Source organism: Larimichthys crocea, chromosome XII, assembly GCF_000972845.2.
Source record: "Larimichthys crocea isolate SSNF chromosome XII, L_crocea_2.0, whole genome shotgun sequence".
NCBI classification, from domain to species: domain Eukaryota; kingdom Metazoa; phylum Chordata; class Actinopteri; family Sciaenidae; genus Larimichthys; species Larimichthys crocea.
In genome coordinates this window covers 21,236,621-21,257,462 of record NC_040022.1, presented here as the reverse complement: position 1 = coordinate 21,257,462, position 20,842 = coordinate 21,236,621, and the positions used below count along the sequence as shown (strand labels likewise).

The window sequence follows — 20,842 nt, the reverse complement described above, 5'->3', positions numbered from 1 at the left end:
AGTTTTATGAAATGCATACTAATGATATAATTATGGTCACTGGCAGCAATGCACACATGCAGGTCAAAATACAAAGATATGTACAAATGTGAATTGTACACTCTTAAGGTGTGTTCAGACTGAACGCAGAAGCAGATTTTTCAGAGGCGGCGCGATTGCATACAAATTGAACGTAGGGGTGGGCACGGGTTTGCAAGCGTGAATTGAAGCAAGAACGTTTCTGCACAACTTCAGCAGAGAAATGTGTGCTTATGCAGAGCTGTTGTACTCTCACTTCAAAACACACATACAAGAAGAAGAAGAAGAAAAAGAGTCTTGAGGACAATACTAGAAACAAAATCAAGAATCCTGGTATGTCTCTTAACCAGTCTAAGTCAGTAGCATACACATACTATACAAAGGCACACTCTGCTCACACACACACACACACTCTTGGTGCATTTTAGGTAGTTACAACTAACATCAAGACTGTGGGTGATTGGCTGTTTGTAGCACAGAAACACTCCAGCAGTCAAATTTGTGCCAATAAAGCAACGTGAAAATTCACCCTGGGTTCAGTCTGAGCACACCTTTACAGCTATCTTTAAAATTTTACTAGTGGTTTTTACCCCCCGACCTGAGTTCAATAACCTCATTTGTTCATGTTGTCCAATTGCAGCCCATCTCTCTACTGATTGGTCTCAGAGAGGGCAGAGGTGCTATCTGATTGGTTGTAAGGTCAGACCAGTAGAAGCAAAAAAAAACAGACAGTAATGAATACTGCTGTATTCTGAGGAGATAAAAATCACATTGACATCACTTACTCAGGGCATACACATAGAACATTTATTGCTGCGTAGTCAGGCTTTGACCTTTGATGCCATATTCATTGACACAAGGATTTGTCTCAGAAAGATAGGAGGATATATCTTTGAAGCTAAAACAGCCCTTGGTTGCTTCGGGTTTTCTCTCTTTAACCTTTAATCTCAGGTATCCTCACTGACAAACAGGACACTTCAGGAAAAGGCAATCACTTCACCTGAAGTCATAAATAAACACACACACACACACTCGCACACACCCACACTCAGACACAGCTGTCCTTACTATCACTCATTAATACCCATAAAACATGTGATAAAACATAGTCATCAAAGTGATTTTGCATGATAAAAAAGGTTATACCCTCAGATTTTCTCACATCACCTCATTCTTTTTGAGAAATTCAAAAAAAACTAAACAAGGTAATGATCAAAACACTAGGGATACAACAGTCTACCTCTAAAAATCAGGCTTCAAGATGAGCATCTCCTTTTTGGATGGAGTAATTAATCAAGTGGCAGAAGCCAAAATAAATTTGCATTAAAAGATGCAAAGTTTTGTTCATTGTTACAGTGTCAGCTTATGATATCAAACTATGGTGTGTGTGTGTGTGTGAAAGGGTTGCTACAACATACTGTATGTGTAAGGAGATGGGGAAGAGAAGATGAGTGCATCAGGGTGTTATTTCAAGAATAAACATACTGTATTGCAATCCCAGAACCATGCTTAAGGAACACTAATGTGTCCGTAATCGATATGTTGTGATGTAACTCCCAAATTAAAGCTTTCATAGAGATGGTTTATGCTATTCATGTTCTTTTTTTTTTGTTATTTTGTTTTTTTAGCAAAGGAGGCTAAAAGCAAACAAAGTTCCCTGTGCGCAGCCAGGAATGTCTGTGAGCTAGAAAGATCCTCATGTGCTGAGTGAATATGGCTGTTCCCATCTCTGGTTGTCCCAACGTTTGAAAAAAAAAAAAAAAAAAAATCCACATGGAACCAGTGTTCCCAAAGAGAAATGTGCTGGAGGGAACAATCATTTCAGCGCACAAAGTTTTTGTTTGAAATTTTTTGCTTCATTGTTTTATACACTGTCCACACCTTAAAAAATGTTATAAAACTGGAAGCCACTGGCAGACAAAAAAGTCCTAGACAACAAGTCAAATCGATCGTATGGGATAAATGAAATGGGGACAAAGTAACGGCAACACTTGCACGTGCCTATTCTCTTTTCTACAAAAATAGTGGAATAGAAATCACATTGTTATCACCCAACATTGACATCTTGATACACTTCTGTATATAGATAAAAATCTTGGTTAAATGCAATTCCATCATGCAGTCAAAGGTTCCTCGCAGCTCTTGTGGGTTTGTCCGTTAATCTGAAATCCTTAAGCATGGTGGGAGGAAGTGGTGTCAAATGTGGAGTGTGCTTAAAAGTCTCACTTTATTAAAGTAGCCTTGAACCATATTTTTGGTTCACACAAGGCTGCCCCAGGCACGCATTATTGTTTCTTCTGATGGAGTTTGTAAAGCTCCATCTAACCTACCTCTCTTTTATACTTATTTCTTCATTTTTGGGTGAGCACGAGATTCTGGAGATGGAAAGAAAAAAAATAACCAATTTCACGAATCACTCCATGCACGGTTATACCTCCGCAATCTGTCGATTTCTTTTCATTTTCCGCTGCCATTCAAGACTAGGTTGATGGAGGCACAAAGCTTTGATCAGTCCATACCCATCTTCTGTTTAAAAAATACAGAGGTACGGTGAAGTCATGAGAATAATTTAATTCATGCCTTTGAATACCTGAGGCAGTGCTCTAACACGCAAACACACACGCTGAGCACACCCTCTTGAACTCTTCTCCACCTCGCATTTTACTCTGAACTCAGCAGAAGGTCCTGTGCCAGAGTGAGTAGGACCTGTTGTTTCCGTCTGCCAGAACAGATGGACATTAGATCCGCTTTCTGCTTGCCCAGCCAAACAAATGACCTGCCTCCTCCTTTCCCAGCCTTCCTTCCGCCTTGATATATTCCGCAATTTCCGAGCCTCCTCCCTCGTACTTGATGCACTGCCTCTGAGACGTAAACAAATCAAAACAGTCTCTGTTGGCATGGATAGCTAGTTGAGTTTGGGTACTTCTATTTTTGCATTTTTCGACCTTGGTGAACCCAAACCGACATAGAGAAGAGGAAACTACAGTAGAGCAACAACAAAACTCTTTCCTTTGAGTTTAAGCTCTTAGTCTCTGCTCCAGCTGACTCCCTGATATGAATGGACCACCTGGTCTTCAATGTGAGCAGAACCTTCCATGGCCTCCTCTACAGGTACAGCCCCTAAAGAGGGTATAAGGACATATCTTAAGTCCTTGGGCCCTGTCTCTGCAGGCCACTTCCTCACCAGCAGGCTACAACCAAGACCACTCTCCTTGGTAGCACAAAATAGGACATGGGCTTGTCACAAATGTATAGAAAGGGATTGAGGGGGCAAGATGAGGCTTTCATTTTGGAATACAGGACATCATGTGTCATCAAGCCTCTCTCTCACTGATGGGAGCAGAGAGAGTGAGAGGGACAGCAATGGGTTTAGATCCAAGGAATGGAGAGACAAAGAAAGAGTTAACAGTAGGTTTCATCTATTTTTCCGACAAGGCCCTACTGTTGTCTGGCTTGAGCTCTTCCCTTTGAACCCTTGCTCGCCATCTCCTATCGCCCCTGTTCCTTCTCCTCTTCTTGTATCAACTAATACCCCTGTCCAGGGGTTAGCCAAAAAGCCTTGGGGATCCATAAGTTCCAGGCCCAAAATCTCCCTTCGGCCCTCCCTGCCCCGGGACGATAGGAGCATCCCCCCTTGTTCCAGGCTGCCTGTGCTGTTGCACTTCTTTACTGCTCCTCCTGGGTACACCAAGGAGCTGGGCGACAGCAGTGATGTCAGCGACAAGCTGCTCAGTGTCTCTGACAAGTGTTCACTGTTGCCCGCTTGGCTGGAGCCACAGCCACCAATCGACGATCCAATGCCTATGCCAAGGTCCTCGTCTGAAGGGTCAATTGAGTCGTCACGGGTGTAGCCCGGACTTGTGCTACCTCGGCCACTGCTCTGGCTCCGCTGGTGGCCCCTGGTGGCCCGTAGGGTGACGGCTGATGAGGGGCTTGGCCTTGGTCTCAGAGTCTGGACTGGAGAGGAAATGGCCGTGCTGTCTTCAGGCTGCTGGAGTGGACACACGAGTGGTAACGTTGCTGTTGGCAACTGTGGTGGAGAGACGCTGAAGCTCAGTCCTTCTTCCAGGGTGGTCTGGAGGCTGCCCTCAGAACTGCCCGTAGCTAGGGATGAGTCACTGTGGGATGGGTACTGAAGACAGAAGGAAGGGACAAAGGGGAGTGGAGCACATTAATCCAACTGTTTTTCAATTAAGAATCTGAGCTGTAACATGATCACACAAAGACGAAAATGTATCCGTTCACCGTTTATAATCTGAAGCCTCTTCCTCAAGAAATCTTTCTTTGTCTTTGTGTCATCTAACCTAACTGTTCTGATCTGATTTTGCCCCTCTCCTCCTACCTGTGTGCAGAGCATCCTGCTATGGGCTCCTGGGGAGCGGAGCGAAGCCCAAGAGGCTGGGGAAGTCAGCCTAATGCCCCTCGACAGCCGTAGACGTGGAGGTGCCGGGATGGCTGCTGCTGCAGGGTGGAAGAACTCTGCAGGCAGATGGAAGAGAGGAGAAATGCCACTGGCTCCTCCTTCTCCTTCTTTGTTTCTTCCCTCGTTGCTGCTGCTGGAAACGCCACCTTGAGGTTTATAGTACAGTGTATAGTTTATTATGGTATGCACAATAGTAATAATATACACACATACCATGCCAGAGCAAGAAATGAAATCAGAATTTAACTTAAATATTTTACTCACCAGGGCTACACTGAGGTGAGCACATATGTGGTTGGTGTGTTTGCATCTCCATCTCCTGCAGTGCCGTCTCTTCATCACTGCCAGTGCTGAGGGCCCGGCAGGACTGACCGAACCCCTGCACCTGGCTCTGCACCACGGTCTGAGTCTGGTGGCCTCCTGCATCACTTCCTCCACCTCCAGCCTCCTCAGAGCTGCGAGAGTCGCTGCTGCACCTTCCCTGGAAGAGAACAGAACGGGCCGAAACGTCATTAAAAAGAAGATAAATCATGACATGTAGGAATAGATTCAATATAACAAAAAATAGATAAATGATGTGCTGAGAATTGCTAGGACTTGACATAAGCCTAAACTTAGCCATGACAGACATGGCCTCTGATTCACATCACACCCCACCCCAAGGACTGCTTATGAGCCGAAAGAGCCCGTTATTGTCATGTTAATGTTATATATTGTTCAATTAAAGTTTGGTTAGAAATGTGTGCGTGTGTGTGATGGATGCAACAGCTGGAAGCGGGATGCAGGAGGCAGATTAAGTTCAGCTTTGTAAGCTCTTACCTTCTACCTTTTAATTACCATCATGTAGGGACCGCAGAATCATTTTTGCGTGATTGTGCACACGTGTGGGTAACGCTTTTGTGCTTCCATTAGTGTATTGTACCTCTGAGTCATTCAGTCCTAGCCCCTGAACAGCCCCCTTTCAAACAGGCACCCACCCACACCCATACAAACCTCAAACAGCCTGGGCACACATGCTGAATACCACCCTCTCTCTCTCTCTTACACACACAGACAGACCCCTGCCCTCTTTCCCTCTCTTTTCCCCCCTCCTCTAATGAGCAGTGTTTCACAGCCATGCATGGTGGTTGAAGGCTTATCTGGCTATCCAGAACCAAGGAGCATTACCCCATTATAGAGGAGGGTATCTAGGAAGGACGGACGATAAGGGATGGTGATAGAAGGGCTAGAGGGAGGTGCGGAGAAGGTGTGCAATTACCAGGGGGGTAACGCGGTGAAAGGAGAAGCATGAAAGATAAAGTCAAAAGGGGGAGTGAGGGTGCAAGTGAAGAAGAGGGGGGTCAAGAGAGCCACCCAGGATTGCAACGAGGTAGAAGGTAGTTTTATTCATGAGAAGGTCTGTGGTGGAGAAAGACTGTGGATTCTTCAAAGACCAAACAGTTACCAGTGATACACAGAGAGAGAGATACAGGGGGCTTTGGGGCTTATAGCTGTAATCCACAAGAGAGCCTACAGCATAGCTTTGAAACAGATTTTACAATGGTCATTTGTTTTCAGCTTCCTGGAATTAATATATATATATATATATACATAAAAAAAAAATCATCACTGAGCCTCTACCATTGTTTATGCTAACCCTCTTCGGGGAGTAGGACACACTGCTGGTATATGGTTCATGTCAGGTACAAAGTAGTGGGCATACTAAAAGTTAATCACTGTGAATTTGTTGCGCGACTGGTATTGTAGCGGTCGCTGCATCTTCTTTTTCGTTCTCTAAAGCTTTTTTTTACACCGGCATATACGTGTGTTAAAAGTCTGTGTAAAGAGATAAGCAGGTATACAACCTAACTAAATGAACCTGGCACTGACATTGAAGCAGGTGTTCACTCTGTCTCACACACACACACAACATGCTGTTTTAGTAGTTTTGGCTCTTACTTATATTCTATTCACTTATTCTAGTTATCATGTTTTTTTTAGGATTTTTATCTGAGCAGTGTAAAGACTGAATTCTGAGTAGAGTCAATACAATAATGTCTGTGTAAACTGCACATTATTATCTCTGATCAAAGCTCAGCTCCATCTTTCTTTACCAGTATAATCTGTGTAAATCAGAGCAGACGTCATGCAAATATGTAGAATCCACAAAATGAATGATTGCCAGATCTATTCTGCATTACATAGGGATATGGCATTTTTCAGGGCGTATAAAAGACGTATTCTTTTTTTCCCCACCTCCCTCTGCTGATACCCACCTTGCCCTCTCGCACCATTAGCTGATAGGCAGTGTGTTCATCCAGGCTGAGGTCATCTGGCAGGGCAGGAGACGAGGACTTGTCTGACAGTTGCTCTGACTTCAGTGATGCCTGCTCAATCTCTGCCATCCTGATATGCTGCAAAAATGTTTCTCTGTTATTCATGTCTCAAAATCGGAAGAGATAGGGAATAGGAGCAGTAAATGTTTCAGACTTCCTAGACTGACTTAATACCATGGTCTCATCTCACTTATTCTATGGTTCACCACAACCAAGACTTCAGTATCTTTTTACATCTTTGTGTACAGTGATATTACATTTCTAAAAGATCAGCAACAATGTTTTGAAGATGTCTCTCATGATTCAGTTGTTTATACAGTATCTCTCATAGGCCAATATGAGCTGCACAGACAAGATAGGTAAAACCTCCGCCAAGTTTCGATATGCTTCACCAGATGTTGACAATTCAAAGTGCAAAGTCCAAAATGCCGTGGCACCTGTCTGTAAAGAGAGCAGGGTGAGAGATTTCAAGAAGTAATAACATTGCTCGGTCATCATCAGTTGAACAAATATTTCCCAGTAGGTGACGAGAAGCTGAGAGGCGAGAGGCAGATATCCAAGCAGTGCGTATACAGTCGTTTTTGTGTGTGCACCTTCACCTACATCTGCATGTGTATGTAAGCGAGAGTGAAGAGATGGAGGTTTTTTCCATCGGGAGTGGTGTTGTAGTGATACCAGAACCTCATAATTCTGCCCCTACAGCTAACTGAGTATGTTTCCAAACAGCAACTGTACAATAAAATGTTGTCGTGTGTATGGTAATGCTGTCACGGTGTTTGTCATACTCTCACACCCATACAGCAATACTGAAGAGACACCATTACCAAACACAGAACATTTGGAAAGTGACAACAAGTATTCCAACTGTTACCACCCCTATTCCTCATTTGTTCCAACTTTAGCTCCAGCTAAGTTTGTTTCATCAGGACTGCAGGTAACTCAGCCCATATGGCTATTGAATTGGTTTTAAATTATCGCTACATGAGCCTCCAGTGAGCTCAAGCTTCTCGGCTGCCACTCTTCCCTATTCCTCCCCTTGGAGCAATTTTGTGCACAATCTCAAAACATACTGCAAACAGTGAGCTGGAGTGGAATTTCAGGGTTCTGGGGGTGCTATGATGTGCTCAAGCAGTGTGTCTTTAAAGAGACAGAGCAATAAATAGCCAGACAGAAGCATTAAAAAGGGTACTTAAAAAAAAAGGGCCAAGTGAAATCCAATGGAGTGAGGCCTGTTCGCGATATATTAACACATGCCCGTAGGTGAGAAAGACAAAGAGGCTCATAGCGAGAGATTCATGGCTGATATGCAGCAGTAAATTACCATCGCCCAAAGACCCCCAGGGGAAAGAGGGAGAGAGAGAGAGAGAGAGAGAGAGAGAGAGAGAGAGAGGGTGGGATGAGGATCGGCAGAAGCAGAGAAATACAACTCATTAATTTAAAGGACAACTTTGTAGTTTTTCTGTTTTATCTCTGTATATCGTCCGTCGCTACCGCTACCATGTGACAGTACTATATCTGCCAACTTGCACTGTGTCTCATTGTTCTGTTCTTAGACCTCTCGGGACTACTTCTTTGATGAAATATGCCAATGTACGACCATCGTGCAGTGTCATCGTGGAACAATCTTGCCTAACAAATGCCATTTTTGACCATGTGACCCGCTCACGGCCGTAGATCACCCCATGTCAGAAAATGTGAATGTACTAAAACTAATGCTGTAAAAAAGCAAACAAGCAATATTAATTCAGAGTGTAGCTGTACTGTGGATTAGCCTCTGCCTCATCATCAAAATAGCTCCCGACACTTCAAATGCTGACTTTTAAGATCCTTCCAAAAATCCTTATCTGGCTATCCAGAAATGATGTCGTGGAATGCATGAGAAATGTCTCTTTATACTTGCAACAGAATAAATGTCCAAGACCTTCACTGCTCCATTGAACTGTTCCCTGCAGACTCAACTGTATTTAGTCTCAAGTTTGCTCTCAAGTCCTTATTAGGCAGTTTCTTGATGAATATTTCCACTGTCACACACACGCTGTACCCAGGAGTCCCACTGTGCCTCCCTGTCCCCTTAAACACAATAACTCTTAGCAGTGAAAGACTCATCTGTCTGAAAATGGCATACACCCACACACTCTCCCTCTCTCTCTCTCACACACACACAAACAAACAATATGCGAGTATTATGGTTGAAGAACATGGGAAATCGAAGGAGAACAGTACAGGATCAGATACAGTAAATCAGAGATAATACAGGAGATGGATAGTCATAGAAGTGGGGAGACAGATGGAAAGAGGAAGCATGTAAAAGAGGGAGGAAAGATTGATAGTTTGACAGCATCTGCAGACAGGCAGAAAGTAGGACTGACAGGTGGGAAGGTGTAGAGCCCAGTTATTGCTTCTTCTGAGCTGACCCATCGCACTTTGTCATCGTGATGGACAACACGGGCACAGGACAGTATGTTTGTGAGTGTTGTTTTTTTTATGAAGGATCTTCCGTGTACAAAATACCCCAAAATGCAAGCACAAACAAAGGAGTGTGTTAGTGTGTGCATACATGCAGGCATATCGGGAATGGTTGCTTGTGTGTATGCATGCAACGGGCCTCATTAATCCACATTTCTGCTCGTATGGAAAGTGTGATATTATCTTGTGTTGTTACTGTGTTTAATTAAAGGGCCAGCGTTCCCTTTGTTATACTGTTATACACATACAGTGGTTGACGCGCTTTACAGAGCATGAACTTTCCATTCAAACTGCTTTGTGTGATGAATGAAGCCCTGTGTGTGTATGTTCATGAAAGTACGTGCAAATGCATGTTCCTGTGTGTCCCCCTGTTGCAAATCTGCATGCATGCAAGGCAGTCCGGAACATCATGGTGCGTGTGTTTGTGTGTCTGTGTGCATGAATGTGTGTATGTGTGTGTATTCAGGGTTTCAGGACTACTGAGTTTTACTGTATTGCAGAGTAATAGTATGGTTTAGCAACTACACACTGCCCCACACCACATTCTAATCAATGAAACCCCTTGTGTGTGTGTGTGTGTGTGTGTGTATACCTTGCACATGTATTTGTGCAATGTTTTTCACTCTTATATTTCTACCATCACAAATATTTGGGGCTTGTATTCATTGTGAATTTTGGTCGAATAGTTGGTCCAAGATTCTCATTATTATCCATATTTGATCCTACTTTCAGGCACGGGAGTAAAAGCATTTTAGAAATTAAAGATAATCCCTTTTCTACCAGGATTGAGGAGATTAGCAGAACTGTAAGGACTAAAAAAACTGCATTAAACATACGGTCATATAAACCTAAAGAATATTGGTAAATGTGATCGGAGCATTTGTTTGCGCCACAAAACTGCGTACTTTGCAGAAAACTAACTAAAAAAGAAACAAGAAACTGAAGGTATAACAGCAATGACTTAGGGTCCCTCACATCTGGGACTGTGTTATTGCATTTTAAAGCTTCAGCACTGAAATGCTCCTTACCTACCACTAAACACCATAACAAACCAGGAATTGGTAAATCTAGTTGAATTATGTGAGTGTAGATACACACAGTAACTATACTAAATATACTATGAATACTTTATTTTTATTCCAGTCTGGCTGCTGTGTGGTCGACTGAACATGCTGCTCGCTTTCGCTCAGCGAATGTAGCTGTCAAGCCAAGAAACTGCAGCAACAGCGAGCAGCAAAGACTGCTGATTTACCTTTTCTGGGTAAGAATAATATTTAAAATGTCACCAGAATTGGTGCTGGGCTCATTTTTCCTGATAAAATTGCTAAAGGGGTTATAAAAGTGACTAACTCTAGCAACATGGTTTCTAAATTGGCAACACTGGGGTAGTTTCTTTATGAATAGATTTTCTAACCTGAGTTGGGAGTATTCTGACATGTTTGATAAATATGGGCCTTCAGGTTGGTCTTGTAAAGCTCAGTGGGTAGAGCCTGTCTCTAACAATGTTCGTGTTAAAAATGTATGCATCTATCCATGGTACTGTGAATAGATGTGTCAAATGTTTTTAAAAATAGATGCTGGTGACTCTGTTTCTCTTTGAATTCAAACCACAAGGATGAATTTAATATCTGAGGCTACTGTCCTCGTTCGGTGTGTGTGTGTGTGTGTGTGTGTGTCTGTATTCATGCGTGTTCAGGGTGGTACCTCTTGTGGGTGGCCCTTGCAGTCTTTGCAGATGGGTGGAGGAGAGGAGTAGTGGTGGAAGACAGAACCGGAGAGGTTGTCGATCATCAGCATCTCCCCCTCCAGTGTATCCTTGATCAGGAGAGACACGCTGTCCAGCCACTGGCTCTCCTGGAACACATACACACGTACACACACGGACACATACACACGGGACGCAGGCCGGCAGACCAGTATTGCACGCAGGCGCAAACATGTGCACATGCGGACATGCGAGGACAAAGAACACGCAGGGAAATGCATACACCATCGTAAGGGTTATAAAAATGTCAGTGTGCACACGAAGGTATGCTTGTATACTTTATGTTAAGACACACACAAATACAAACAGTTAAATATGAGTATATTCACCCACACACACACGTAAATTCCCAATACTTAACCCTTCATTTCTAAAAAACCTAAAAAAAACCCCCTCTTGAACACACTTTCTCTGTATCATGTACAAACAAACCAGAACAAATCCACCTCTCATACTATGACGGCCTTTAGGGCTAAACACTGTTCTCTTTTGGAAAAGAGGCTCCTCAATAATATGACTCCAAACCCTCATTAGCCAAGTAACACATAATTTTACTATCAAAGCCTTGAGCACTGAGAGCGGTGCAATTATATTTGATATATCACCTCAATTAGGCTGTTCAATACCTTGTTGAAACAATTTAAGATTTAAGCATTTGCTTTGTGCTCTGGGTATTATTAGGTTTAAAGCAATTTAGACTGAATCAGTCAGCTTTTTGCTTTGACTTAAATGATCGCCCTTTTGCTTGAATCTCATCTGCCAGATTGTTTTCCCCCCTAAACTCAATCTGGCAGAAAAGGGAAAAGTACTTGATTGATATGATTTCTGTGTGTTTCTTGGCTGTGCACTGTATTTCACAATGAATTGGATGCGTTGTGCCTGTAGCACATTCATAACAACCAAAATAACTGTATTACATCAGCAGATATATCCCAAAAGATACCGCGAAACAAGGTCACTCCTCTTCAATCCCCACACAAGCCTATTTTGATAACGCATTTCTACAACACTGCTTATGGGACTATACTTAGATCTGTTATGCAAAGACACATTTCTGACTCATACCGTTATATTACAGTCACTCATGGCTCATGTTTTGAAAATGAGGGGGCTAAGAATTCAAGAGACAGGTTACTGTACTCCCAGGGAATATAAATATACTTAAATCATGCTGATTTATAACAGTGTTGCAGTGCCACACTTTGGCGCAAAGACAACCTCACTGCAAGGCTGACTCCACCATATCCACCTCTTTTAACACATGGATGTATAAAAAAAAAACACACTTCTTCATCCCTCTCTCTCTCTCTCTCTTTCTCTCTCTCTCATGCAGACAGTCCCAAGATAGTCCATTCTGTGTAGGTGGAGAGCTCTATATATAAAAATAATGTTTGATTGACTGCGGTGGCCTATGTGCTGGCCTTCCATTAATAACTGTATTAGTGGACAACAATAGGGCCGTCTACAAGAAGTGGAAGTTATGAGAGAGAGAGAGAGGAGAGAGCTGAAATTAATTACTGCGTCTATCTGACTGTCACTGGCTCAGCTATTATCTCTCTTATTCCCTTACTCTGTCTAGCACTCTGTGTCGACTTCCTACAGCGCTCCCTCTAGTCTGTGCAATATATTACTAGTGTTTCACCATGGAGTCAAAAATGAATTTTTCACTCTATATTATGGCGCATTATAGAATACACTAGTTGTAGCTGCAATATTTCCTGAGCTCTTAAAGGCATATATACACTGTATATCATCAATCTCTTCTGATCCATCAACACTCTTTGGGTATAGAAACAATCAATTTTATGGACGACTGAATTACTTTTGAAGTATTTTTTTTATAAATATAGTGTATACAGTAAAATGGTTGTTCTGCTTGGAGAAGCTACTAGTAATATTACGACACTATGTGGAGGTTCAATTTTTTTTTTTTGAAGCACCACATGTTTGGGTTTGTACAAGCCACACAAGCATACACACACTCACACAACAGGACCTGTGGACTAAATAAATTGCATCGGCCTGCCAAATCCTTATTGCATCACTTGAGAGACAGAGAATGAGAGAGAGAAAGAGAGAGAGAGAGGGGGAGGATGCTGCCAGTGTGTTCTCCCTGGTCTGCATTAAGTTCCTTTGTCAGCCAGCACTGAGCTAAAAATGGCTCCATGAAGCCAACTTTGGCTCTACAAAAGGTGAGACACTTCATGGCGGCCCGATGAGTCATCTTTTTTTTTTTTTTCTGTGTGTGTGTATTTCTGTGTGGATATCTCAGACTATCATTAGCGATTTCATAATGGAAGAGTGTGTCTCAGCTGTCAGACTGTTAATAGGAATGAGAGACCATCTGCTCTCGCACAGAGCTATAGGCACTGACACTATCATTTCAAAAAACGGTAACCTGTGCGTGCACGTCTACAAACTCACGTAGCGAGTATCGAAAGGTTAATAAAGCTGAAACGTGGAAAGCTTAATTGAGAAAGCAAAAATTGCTCATCTCTCCTTTGCTGACAACATGGGTTGTAATGACTTCGGTGAAGACAAAAATACACTTTAAATAGGTCGAATGAAAATATATATGGCCTTGCCGTGACTTTCACCTTCCTAATATCTCTTTAGTCGTTTGGTTTAATTTTGAAAAATGCCTATAATTCCAGCCCAGTGTTTTTACATTTATATTAATTTAGCTTCTTGCACTTGTGCAGTGTTGCCATTCAGGCACAGCTTAGTGTCTCTTTCACCCTTTCCTTATATCTGCCTTTCCTTTTTGATTCCTTCCCTTTGTGTTAATGAATAACCTCCCTTGCCCTCCCTTCCTTCCCACAAAATCTGCAAAAGAAAAAAAGAACAAAAAGTACAGGAACGAATTATATACAAAGAGATTGGAAAAATGACTAAATATAATCATGCAATGTGGCTGTCAGTCAATTTCACAAAAAAGAAACAGAGCAATGATTCCCTACTCTCTCCCATGTCGGCGCCATTCCGACACTGTACAGAAATTACTGTCGTATTGTTTACCTCTTTTTGTATTCTGCCAGCTTGTGAATCGAATATATAATTTTCTCTGCATGAAATAATGCATTGATACTGTTTGAAGAGAAGCAAACTGACAGGCAGCCAGAGAAACAGAAAAGATTACCTAAAAGTAGGGATGTCTCCGTTACCTTCTTTACTCCAGTTATGGATCCAAAAATCTGATTTCCCTGCATACATATTTTCATACGTAATACAACTTCTAGCCATACTTTCCTACTATATCGTCTTCTTGGAGAGAAGTGTCAGAGTGGACACTGCACGCCGGTTGTATTTAGGTATGCCCGTTGCATACAAAACAGAGGCATCATTCAGCTGGAAAATGAAATGGTTGCTATGCAAACATTCTTTTTATTTTTTTAGCCCATAGCACCTTCACTGCCTTACTGGCACAGACTGTCATTTTAGCAGGAACTGCTGGCCAATGTTGACGTCGCTCTGCAGTTTTATTACAATGTGCTGCATTTTGCAATGGTTCCACTGTTTTAAAAAAGGACCACAGGTAAGCTAAAGCTGGGTCACACTGGGGATATAAAAAGAAGATAGCGGAAATGTTTCCATAGTAAAAAAAAAAAAAAAGTCATGATATGCTCCGATCCCAATCCAGCAGATTGGCTCGAGACATCCCTACTTACAGACACAAACACACGCGCACAACCCACCCACACATGGAAACACCACACATACAAAATAGGCCTTTCACACTACCAGGAATAAAATGTAAGAATAGTTCTTCCCTCAGCTCTTTCTCTCTAACACACACACAGAAATAACACACACTCACTTGTGCTGGTGAGTACAGGGTCCGGCTGGAGTCACGGGAGCTGTACGCCCCTGAGTGCGCAGTGGCTGATGAATGCCGCATCTTTCTCCCTCCTTCTCCCCTCTCTCCTCTGGCACTTCCTCTCTCCTTTGCCCCTGCTGTGCCTCCAGGCCCCGATCCAGCAGCAACTAACCCTTTGTCCATCCTTGCACCCCCACAGCTGGGGGCGCCCATGCAACAGAGGGTGCCCTGGGCCAGCTCCAGCTCAATTTCTGCATCCATCTCCGCCTCCTCTTGGGCCTCCTTGTTGGAGTCGTCCAGGTGCTTCATCAGCACGGCCACCACCACATTGATGAGCACGAACTGGGCGGTGAGCACGAAGGAGACAAAGTACATGGGCGAGATAAACTGAAGGCTAGGATTGCAGGCATAGTCCACATCGGTGCCGTGGTCTGGTGGGCACTCCCGCAATGTGTCCTGGTGTCATACAGGTAGAAGATGAGGAAAAAGGTCACATCTTTTTGGAAGTTTTTGGAAGATACAGGACAAATATACAGGGTCACCTCTGAAATTTGCAACATTTAGTTTTTGTCGAGAGGCGTCAGAGTCAAAGAGGCGTCGACTGATGTAACGTTATGGTAATTTAAAGGTTATAGTTTTGTTTTACATCATTGGCGTTTTCCTGTATGAAAATGGTACATTAGTTTGAGGTTTCCTTTTTCTTCTGTAGCATTATTCTAGTGGTTTTCAACTTTAACATGTACACGGTGGAGTTCAGTGGAAGCAGAACCAAAGTGACAAGTGTTTTCTGGAGGGAGTATACATATCTCGCCCGGGCTGTGACCACACGGAACAATTTTAGCCCTCTGAGCTGAAGCTGGTCCTGTCTGTCTAATGCGGCATGACATTTACACACTCCTTCACACAACATCTCTCCTTTCTGCCTTCACCGCCTTTCCATCTTATTTCATTCCATTATTTTTTGTTCTGTCATCTTCAAAATCTTTGCTTTCACCCTTGCTGCTCTACCTCTCCCTTCTCCTACCCTTTTTTTCACTTGTGCTGCAATTTTCCCTCTAGAGGCGAGAACGCATAATAACCAGTAAGTTCTTTTAACCCCGTTCCCATCTTCTCTCTTATTACAGTTCGCCGGAGCCTCTTTTTCTCCCCACTGCCCTCTTACCTGCCTTCCTCTCCCTCATTATTTCCTCTCTTGCCTATCGTCACTGCATGACTAATTACCACTCCGCCTCACCTGCTTCTTACTAAACCAAAGCAGGTCTACCTCTCTCACAGCCCAGGTAGTAATTTGACGACTAAAAATGACAGAGATTTACTCTGAGAGGTAGCATCTGTGGCCCGCTGGTTTGCTTCATGGCCTGCAACTATCCACACTGCCTGTATCCAATGTGTGTTTAATGGTCCACGCCCGACACGCTCCGGTGTAATCTCTATTCCCCTTGCAGCCTAGACGTGCGCAGAAGTGGTCATAGCCTCTGGCAGTAGATGTGTGTTCAGGGGAAATTGGTGTGAGGCACAGTCACTCAGTAAGGAAATCTGTGCCACCGGTGCTGAGCAAGCACAAATCCTTTTCATCAGTAAGCAAGGTGGATGAGAGAAATTTGAGTATTCCAGTTTTTTCTCCTTTTAAAACACAAATATTAAGTAGGCTGCGTGAAGTTTGTCATCGTGCTGTGTACCGCACAGTGAAGCTTTGCACGCTGTGTTTCTGAATGCAACTTTGTACCTTCATGATGCCATTCCAGTTGTCGCCCGTGGAGACTTGAAACAAGGTAAGGAAGGCCATGCCAAAGTTTTCAAAGGTAGCGTGACGACTCATTCCTTCACATGGGTAGTCTGCATTGCAAACTGAAGATGAGAGTAAAGTCGGTGTATGGAGGAAGAGAAGAGGTTATCGGTTTACAGATAAGAAAGAGGTGGTGAGGGGATAAAAGAGAAAGAGAAAATAGAACAGGAAGGGAACAGGGTTAACAAAAGAAGAAGAGACCAACACTTAACATGTCATTACTCCCAAAAAAACTGCAGAAGCACGCATCGTTTCTGTTGCTAAGCTGCCTGGATGGCTGTCCAAACACGCCAAATCAGTGCAGACACAGTCTATTATCAAATCAGTAGCAATGTGACCAAACACTCCATTTGTCTTTGAGCCTTATATCCCAAGATAATCTCTGGAATGGCCTCAAGAAAAGAGACATTTGCATTTGTCACTAATCCTTTTTTTTCCTGCCAAGCTCCAATAGGAAGCAATGTTGCCACTGGCTGCAGCTGCAGCACACAAGGGAAATGTGACAATTTGGAAGATATATCTTCTAACTTCAATGGGGATATTTTAGGAAAGTACTTATGTATCAGAATACTGGAGAGTGGGTTGATTCCCTAATGGCTGTCTGACTGCAGGAGAGAGAAAGTGATGAAAAGGAATAAAGGATGGAAAGGTTATAAAGGGATTTTCATACTGGAGTCATTTTGCTTTTATGTGCATCAGATACGTTTACTGTAATGAGTCACAAAAGCTCAAAGCCACTATTTTATTTACCCATTGGTACAGACATATGTTGACCTATAGTGACTAGTTGGAGTAATCCTTCCGTCTCAACATTACCATGTACATACGTTTGTAATATATGCGATGAAAGGATTAATTCAACTCATGCAATAGCTTTTGTACACTACATACAGTATATAATGGTGAATATAATGTTACATAATAATACAAAGTTTCTGAAAAGTTTAAAGTTATGCCTTGAGATCAAAGAGCAGCCCATCAACCGTGACGAGAAAATCTGTCTGTTCAAAATCCTTGAATTAACCCAGATTCTCCTGCACACAGTTCCCCGTTGAAAGCCTGCAGGAAGCTGGAGTTATGGCTTCACAGAATCCCCTTTTTAATATTTATCCTATTATACTGGCCTAAATATCCTAATTGTTTTTTCACAATATATTATCACTGCATCATGTAAGGGTAAATGAATGGGATGTTACTGGTGCCGGTGACAAGCGCTACTTATTACGATCATCACAATCACCTCTGTACTCTTGTTTGTAAATGACCAAAGTTAATGGAATAAATACATGGATTATACATTCATAATAATCAATCATTAAAGTGCAACGGTGGAAAAAAAAAAAAAAACATTTTATGCAAACTACTCTCTTGTATTATCTTGATTGATGTACTCACCAAGTTCTCCAAAAAGCTCTACTCCTAAGGCGGCGTAGATGAAAAACAGCAGCATGAAGAGCAGGCCCAGGTTACCCACCTGCAACACACACACACACACACACAGATACACACAAACACACATGTAGACACAGCCACAGACAAGACAACATCTTACCATGCACATGTTATAAACTATGTGACAGCATTCTAACATCTGCATCAGCAAAATACTACCCAAAGAACTTTATGGCGATGTTTTATGTTTTGGCTATGAAACATTAAAAATGTTGCATAGGACTCCAACTTGTTTTTAGCCTGCTGCTTCTATATCCTGCTTACTTCTGCAGACCATGGCACGGCTTCCTCTGAGGCTTTGATACCACTGAACCCCTGCGTGCTGTTGTGCATTTTTGAGTTTGGGGGTTTGGGGATTTGGCTCGGTTCCACCACAAAACTGCCTTCTGTTACCACAACCTAATGGCGATGATGATGTTGTACGGTAAACACTCAGGGCAAAATCTAATCCCATTACAGGGATACAAAACCCAGTCTCCTATTCACTGTCTTTAACACTCTAACAACACTGCTCCACCGGGAATGAGAAAACGCACTGACAAATAGTTACTATAATTATACGCCATGTGTTTCTAAAGAAAGGTTTAGAGCACTCCACCTGTTTTTCCAGGGGAGAGATACTGGAAATGTGCTGTTTACTTGTAGAGTTCTGTCTGGGAATAATGCATCAGCATTATGACAAAGACAGATATTACTCTAGAGATATTACACACAGACTGCAATGCAAATAAAGTTTATTTAAAGTACTTATGTTAAGATTTTTGTGCCTGTTATATGTTTAAAGAGGTTCTGGCTATAGTGATGCTGCAGAAATCTGTAAAGAAAAAATCATGGTGAAAACAACTCGCAGCAAATAGGTCAAAAAAGTCAAACGATTGTGATGTCATTTCTAGCAGAGGAAAGACTGCATTTATTAGAATCCCCTCTCTTATAATGAAGGTTTATACTGTATACCTGTATGAATACTCTTTACTTTTATTTTACAAATAATTTAAGGACCAACTGTCATTTACAATACCAAACTGGCATCTCCATCTTCTTCTCTCCTTTGAATTTGACCACAATGACAACTGGCAGGGGGATATCAGCAAAATCTCAATAAGAATAAACCATTATTTGCATTTTAATCTTCCCAAATGACCTGATATGATATGCATATAACACAGTAGACTCGTTTACCAAGATCCACATTATGAGTTTACTTTTAATATAGACAAATACGGCCCATTACATGCAGAACAGCCCAACGAGTCCCTTTGGTTTTAAAGTAATGGAGGTAATTGCCATGCAACCTTTCATTTGGAGTGCTGTAATAATTCTACATGTGAGTGTTCTGGGGTTTGCCTCAAGTACATCTTTTAAGTTAGTGCTACCCTGCCTGGTGTACTTAACAATCTGTGCTTTATAATGGCCTGTGCCTATGAGGGATCCAGGATAAGGATGCATGCACTTTAGAGAAAGTTTTATTAGGAGGAACTTAATGTATATACCAATAACTTTCCCTTTACTAGAGGAAGATAAGCATGAGCATTACTATTTATTTGAACTAGTTTGTGCACAAATGTCCAAAGATTTTGATCTCTTTTTTATTTTTTATTTTAATGACTTCATTTGAAAAGAAGGACGAAGACCAACATTCTCAACATCAATTATTTAAGCTGAGTACTAATTGTTTCGGGGACAGGCCTCCTAAAAATGGAAATGTCTATATCTGCTTAAAGCTATTCTGGAGGTTTCTCAGCCATTCCCAAAGAAGAAATAAAACAACTGGTTTGACTTTAGTGCCAACACGATATAGGCTATTAGTGTTAGTGAGCAGGGTGTTGCAGCTCTTTTGCATCAGTTGGGGAGGAGAGGATAATGGTGACTGCTTGTGGGTAAAATGACTTTGTCTTACTGCATCTTTGTAAATACAGGCGATAAAATTGCATTTCCCCTAATATGTCAATGAGCTATTAAGCTTACTCACCAATTTAGTGTAAGTGTACAAGAGCCCCCGTTACATCTCCATGTCCTGCCACATCACATTTAATCTCATAAATTATTATTCTAGCAAAGATCTGTCTCGGTGTGCCCTCATGGAATTATTGGTGCGTTTTCTTTTGTGAGGCTGTATCATTAAGCCTTTTGCTGAAATGTCAATACTGTCCTCAATATCCTATGCAATGTAGAAAGGTTGGCAGCTTGCCATTTCATTTTCACAGTAAAAGACTACTGTAATATCACCTCAGGTTTATTTCCTTGCCAGGTGTAACACGTTCACTCTCACCATTTCAGCATCTCAATATATACACACACACACAGCCATACACAGAGAAGGAGACCTCCTGGAATTGTTTAATTAGCTCTAGTTTTAATTACCTCCCTTGGTGCCCTTGGGATAGAGCAAAGGGCTCAGTGTTAATGAGAGGGGGATCAATAGAAAAGGAAGACAAGGAATCTGTTCTCCCTCACCCCTGCCTGCCCTCCTTTCCCCACACCACCTGTTCCCCTCTGTTTACTTCATCTGACTTTTGATGGTCAATGGGTCAGACTGCGTGTTTGTCTGACTGTGCGACTGCATGTCCATAAATGAGGCTGTGCACCAGCGAGCCTGTCTGTCTAGACAACTGCCTTTCTTTTAAGGAGTAGTTTAACATTTTGGGAAATACGCCTATTCGCGTATTTAGAAGAGAAGATGGATGCCACCACTGTAACCAACAGCTGGTTAGATTAGTTTTAACAGATGGGTTTTTGTACGGGTAAAACCAATGGTATAAAACATGACGTCATTTAAATATTAAATAAACATTATCTATGC

At 42.2% G+C, this 20,842-nt stretch overlaps 1 protein-coding gene across 2 annotated transcripts in view; it reads right to left on the bottom strand.

The window, feature by feature from the left end:
- Positions 1–803: 803 nt before the first annotated feature.
- Positions 804–20,842, bottom strand: part of cacna1ia (calcium voltage-gated channel subunit alpha1 Ia) — a 131,160-nt gene continuing 111,121 nt past the window's right edge. The window contains exons 30-37 of one of the 2 annotated variants that reach the window (XM_019269761.2): positions 17,986–18,064; positions 16,531–16,652; positions 14,805–15,260; positions 10,927–11,076; positions 6,697–6,834; positions 4,706–4,922; positions 4,361–4,587; positions 804–4,150 (exon numbers count right to left, since the gene is read on the bottom strand). In XM_019269761.2, coding sequence (XP_019125306.2) covers positions 3,434–4,150; positions 4,361–4,587; positions 4,706–4,922; positions 6,697–6,834; positions 10,927–11,076; positions 14,805–15,260; positions 16,531–16,652; positions 17,986–18,064 — 2,106 coding nt within the window. In that variant the 3' untranslated portion in view covers positions 804–3,433. The remainder of the gene's footprint in view (positions 4,151–4,360; positions 4,588–4,705; positions 4,923–6,696; positions 6,835–10,926; positions 11,077–14,804; positions 15,261–16,530; positions 16,653–17,985; positions 18,065–20,842) is intronic. The other variant, XM_019269762.2, reaches the window with a different exon arrangement.